Source organism: Orycteropus afer, unplaced genomic scaffold (genome assembly GCF_000298275.1).
Source record: "Orycteropus afer afer isolate SDZICR_OR568_19922 unplaced genomic scaffold, OryAfe1.0 scaffold00195, whole genome shotgun sequence".
NCBI classification, from domain to species: Eukaryota; Metazoa; Chordata; class Mammalia; order Tubulidentata; family Orycteropodidae; genus Orycteropus; species Orycteropus afer.
Genome location: NW_006921782.1, coordinates 67,013 through 72,206, shown reverse-complemented (window position 1 = coordinate 72,206; position 5,194 = coordinate 67,013). Strand labels below are relative to the sequence as shown.

Here is a 5,194-nt window from a genome sequence, read left to right as displayed (position 1 = left end):
TTATCTTCTGTGTCTGTGTTAATTGGTTTCCCTTTTCTTTGTTGAAGAGTGTCTGTGCAATCCTTCTGCCTAGTCCACCATCTTGCCGGAACCTCTCTCTCCTGTCTTTTTAATGACCTTTTGACTTCTTCATGTATGATGCCCTTGATGTCATCCCACAACTCATACGGTCTTCAGCCATTAGTGCTCAATGCATCAATCTTTTCATGAGATGGTCTCTAAATTAAGGTCAGAAATGTCAATGGTCATACTTTGGCTTTTGTGGACTTGTTTTAATTTTCTTCAGCTTCCACATGAACTTGCATGCAAACAACTGATGATCTGTTCCACAGTTAGTCCCTAGCCTTGTTCTGGCTGATGATTGCCATCCTCCATCGTCTCTTTCCAGAGATGTAGTCAATTTGATTCCTGTGTATTCCATCTGGTGAGGTCCACATGTATAGCTGCCATTTATGTTATTGAAGAAAGGTATTTGCCCTGAATAAGTTGTTACTTTGGACAATTCTATATCATGAGATCTCCATCATGATTTCTATTATTAGGGCATATTTTCATCTACCAATCCTTCTTCTTTGCTTCCAACTGTTGCATTCTAATCACCAGTAATTGCCAATGCATCTTGATCACATGTTTGATCAATTTCAGAATGCAGAAGTTGGTTTAAAAAGAAAAAAAAAAACTTCAATTTCTTCGTCTTTGAGATTAGTGGTTAGTTTGTAAATTTGAATAATAGTCAAATTAAATGGTCTTCCTTGTAGGAACATGGATATTATCCTAGCACAAAAAGCACTGTACTTTAGATCTTCAAATGCACTTTTTTGACAAAAAATGTGACCCCATTCCTCTTTATCATTCCCAGCATGATCATATGTTTGCCAAATGTGAAATGGCCAATACCAGTCCATTTCAGCTCAATAATGTCTAGAATATTGACCTTTATGCATTCCATCTCATTTTTTATTAATTCCAAATTTCCTAGATTCATATGTCACACATTCCATGTTCAATTGTTAATGGATGTTTGCACCTATTTCTTTTCATTTTGAGTCATGCCACATCAGCAAATGCAGATCTTGAATGCTTTAGTCCATCCACATCATTATGGTAGACTCTGTTTTGAAGAGGAAGCTCTTCCCCAGTTGTATGTTGAGTGTCTTCCAACCTGAAGGGCTCCTCTTCCACCACTATAGCAGATAATGTTGTGCTTTTATTCATTAAGGTTTTGACTGACCAATTTTTTTCAGAAGTAAATCACCAAGTACTGCTTCCTAATGTGTCTTAGTCTGGAAGGTCTGCTGAAACCTGTCCACCATGGGTGACCCTGCTGGTATTTGAAATACTGATGGAATAGCCTCCAGCCTTACAGCAACACACAAGCCACCACAGTACAACAAACTGACAAATGAGCAGTGAAATACTTGCTTATATGTCCTATATTTGCTTATCTGTTTATCAAACTATTCCCTGCTCTTAACTTTTATTCGATTCACCACAGAAAACAAAGACAAATTTCACCCAAGGTGTATTAATAGAAATTTTGAATTGGTAAAATCTAAAATATGTCTTTTTCAATTAATGATTAATAAATCTTGACATTTTAAAGCATTATGGCATACCTTGGCTGTACATTATCCTCAATTGACAGTGACAAGTTTTCCATTTCTTCAGGATTTAAGCCTAGCTCAGTGCCATAGTTCTGGTGGACCAGCTGCCAGAATTCCTGTTTGGTCAAGTTCTAAAATTACAGAAAAATTACACTTGAGTATTGGAAAAAGACAGTACCAAACCAAACTCACTGCCGTCAAGTTGATTAAATTCATAGAGACCCCTCCTTGGGTTTCCGAGGCAGTATCACTACGGAAGTAGATTGCCCAATCTTCCTTCCGAGGAATGGCTGGTGAGTTTGAACTGCCAGCCTTCTGGTTAGCAGTCAAATGCCATATGCACTATGGCACCAGAGCATCTGGAAAAAGATTCAAAATATGTACTCTAAAGACAGAAAGACCTGTTGTGTCACTGACAGCTGTGTGGCGCTGTTATTCTACCTTTTTATACCTCAGTTTTCTGCGTCTGTAAAAATGGATTACAAAACTTACCTGACAGAGTTGTTAAGGGTAATAGATAAAATAATGTTTACAAAGTGCATAATATAATAACTACTATAAATGAGAGGTAAAATGATTCAAATTTTCTTTTAATAAAATAATTTTTAATTGTTTCTGACAATCACTAACCTTCAGTTAAGTTCGGCAACTGGTCTGTTATGACCACTGGATCACTCATCATCCAGCGTCGTAGTTGTCAGCTTTAGAACCCATCTTCTTAATCTACAATCCCATCAAAATGCTATAATAATTTTTAAAACTTATGTACCAGTAAATTTAAAATTATATCTTCCTAAAATATAAAACCCAAGATGCTAGATTCCAGTATGTTTCTTTTGATTTACTTATAATAAAGTTCAGCTTATTCTTTCTCTATAGGTAGCATGTAAATGTTAAATAATCAAATATAACAAATTCATGTGTTACACAGCTGTTCTAGTTACCTAGTGCCGCTCTGACAAGAATATACTACAAATGGGATGGCCTTAACAAACAGGAGTTTATTCTTACAATTTGGAGGCTTTAAGTCCAAGTTCAAAGTGCCAAGCTCTAGGGGCTGGGTGAAAGCCCCTCAACCTTGGGGTTCAGCTCTGCCTCCTGCTCCCGGTCACTGGAGCTAGAGGCGTTTCTTCACTCAGACAGCTGCTGGTTCCTGAGACTGACAAGCCCAAGGTTGACAAGTACAAAGGCACAGTCCCGATGTTACCAAACCACATGGCAGGCCATTAACTTAAGTCTATTGCAAGTCCCGAGGTCGGCAGACCATGGCAGGCTGCTGACAACGACACGGCTACATGCAGGTCCAAGCATGCCATAAGCTAGAGACCATCCTCCAAAGCTGTTTCTTATATACGGGAAGCAAACCACATACCCAAAGGCAGCTACTCAGCTACTCACAGTAGATTTCACCATGGAGTTGATTACCAGTCTCATCATGGGGAATACTACACCCAGCTGTGCAGCCACTCAACCAAGCCCAGCCAAGCTGACACACAAACTGAACTACCACAACACTAAAAGAGTAACAATACTGATAACCAATAGTCTGATTTCTAGAAAAACTAAAACAAAACAAACTTGCCATCATCAATTCTGACTCCTAGCAACTCTATAGGACAGAGCAGAACTGCCTCATAGAGTTTCCAAGGCCACAAATCTTTATGGAAGCAGACTGCATCATCTTTCTTCCATGGAATGGCTCATGGGTTGAACTGCCAATCTTTCTAGTTAGCAGCAGAGAGCTTAACAAATGAGCCCAGGGCTCCTTCTAGAAACATTATAGACAGCTTCATTACATGATTAAGCAATGGAGCATTAATGTAGCACTGAAGCAATTACTGGCAAGACTATCTCTCATTCAACAAATATTTACTTAGAACCAACCAAATATGTATTACTGCACTAGATGCTAGTTGTTGTTGTTTGTAAGTGCTGTCCAGTCGGACCCGAGTCATAGTGACCCCTCCTTGGGTTTCTGAAGCGGCATCACTACGGAAGTAGATTGCCCAACCTTCCTTCTGAGGAGTGGCTGGTGGGTTTGAACTAGCAGCCTTCTGGTTAGCAGTCAAGTGCCTTAGGCACTATGCTACCAGAGTTCCCACACTAGATGCTAAGGAAGATAAAATGATGTACAAGGTTGCCCTCAAACAACTTATGGTAACTCTTTAGTAAAGTTAAATATAAGCTATAATATAATTAATTATTCACAAAAGAACTAGTAGAATCAACATGATATAAAAGTTACTGTAGATTAGGGTTAGCAGCTAAGGCTTCATGTTAGAGAAGGGTCATTAACTGAGTTGAAGGGATATAAATGGGAGGAATGGAGATATGAGAAAATTTGAAGAGAAGAAAACCAACATAAAATTACAAAATAAATACATTAACTTAAGTAATACTTGTTTTGAGAGCTTCATGGCAGAAAATAGTAGAGATACATATATATGAATTTAATGGGGCCAAAATGTATAGCTGTTTTGAGTACATCCCTGATATTCTCTACAATAAATACCACTTCATTTTTTCTTTTTTCTTGTTTCTTCTGTCTGGTAACTATGGTATCTTTGTTTGTTAGGTTATGCTATTTGGCCTTCATTATATTTCATGAAATCTCAGAGATTAAGGACAAAATGTCTGTACTGTAGATCATTAGTTCTCAATCTGCGGTGACCAGACCAATAGGATTCTACAACAGTATTAGATGAAAACTCAGGTACTATTATGAGTATTTCAATAAGTCAAAAATATCCAAATAGTTACCAATAACAAAGCTATTCAGGCTAAATAAAATGCCAAGTTTCTTTGTTTGGGGCTGAATAATATTAACTAGAGAGGTTATCTCAGACTAATAAGAAATTCTCATTGGAAATGTATCCCTAATAAATATTATATATCTAATAATGTGTGTCTAATAAATATTAATGTTCTAATATTTTATTATTTAATATATACCACTTATTTGAAACACAATATCCACAGAAGAAAAATTAAAAGGATTTTTAGTGGTCACAAAACTTAACAATCACTGGCCTTGATCCTAAAGTTACCTACACACCTCTTTTCTGCCTCTCACTACAGAAAAGCCATTTGTGAACATTTTTTCCCCACAATAACAGTTAGTCCATCCTACTAATTAATAGCCCATACTACTCATTCTTCTAAAGATATTATCTTTGAAGCATTTTTAGTGTCATAAAAGAATAGTTAACTTTATAAAGAGAAACAAGCAATATTTAAATATACTTGAAGATTAACTTTTCATAAAACTTCCTAAAATACTAGTTATCAAACTATTTCAAAGACAGACTAAAGCAAGTAGATAAGCCAATGATGAATATTCAGACAGCCTCCTAAGACTGGAAGAAATGATACTTATACTACAAATACTAATAAATATGCAAGATTATTTGACTACATAAATGTCTTAAATATATTATCAAATACTATCCAAGTTAATAGATGAGTAATTTGAGTATATTTTGAACCCATTAATTAAATACATACAATAAGCTAATAAAAGAAACATTAGAGCTCGTAGCATAGTGGCTAAAGCACTTGACTGCTAACCAGAAGGCTGGCGGTTCAAACCC

At 36.5% G+C, this 5,194-nt stretch overlaps 1 protein-coding gene across 1 annotated transcript in view; it reads right to left on the bottom strand.

Annotated features, from left to right (window-relative positions):
* Positions 1 to 5,194, bottom strand: part of GRAMD1C (GRAM domain containing 1C) — a gene marked incomplete at its 5' end in the record, with an annotated part of 105,713 nt that overhangs the window by 77,830 nt on the left and 22,689 nt on the right. The window contains one exon of the mRNA XM_007947850.1: positions 1,617 to 1,735. Coding sequence (XP_007946041.1) covers positions 1,617 to 1,735 — 119 coding nt within the window. The remainder of the gene's footprint in view (positions 1 to 1,616; positions 1,736 to 5,194) is intronic.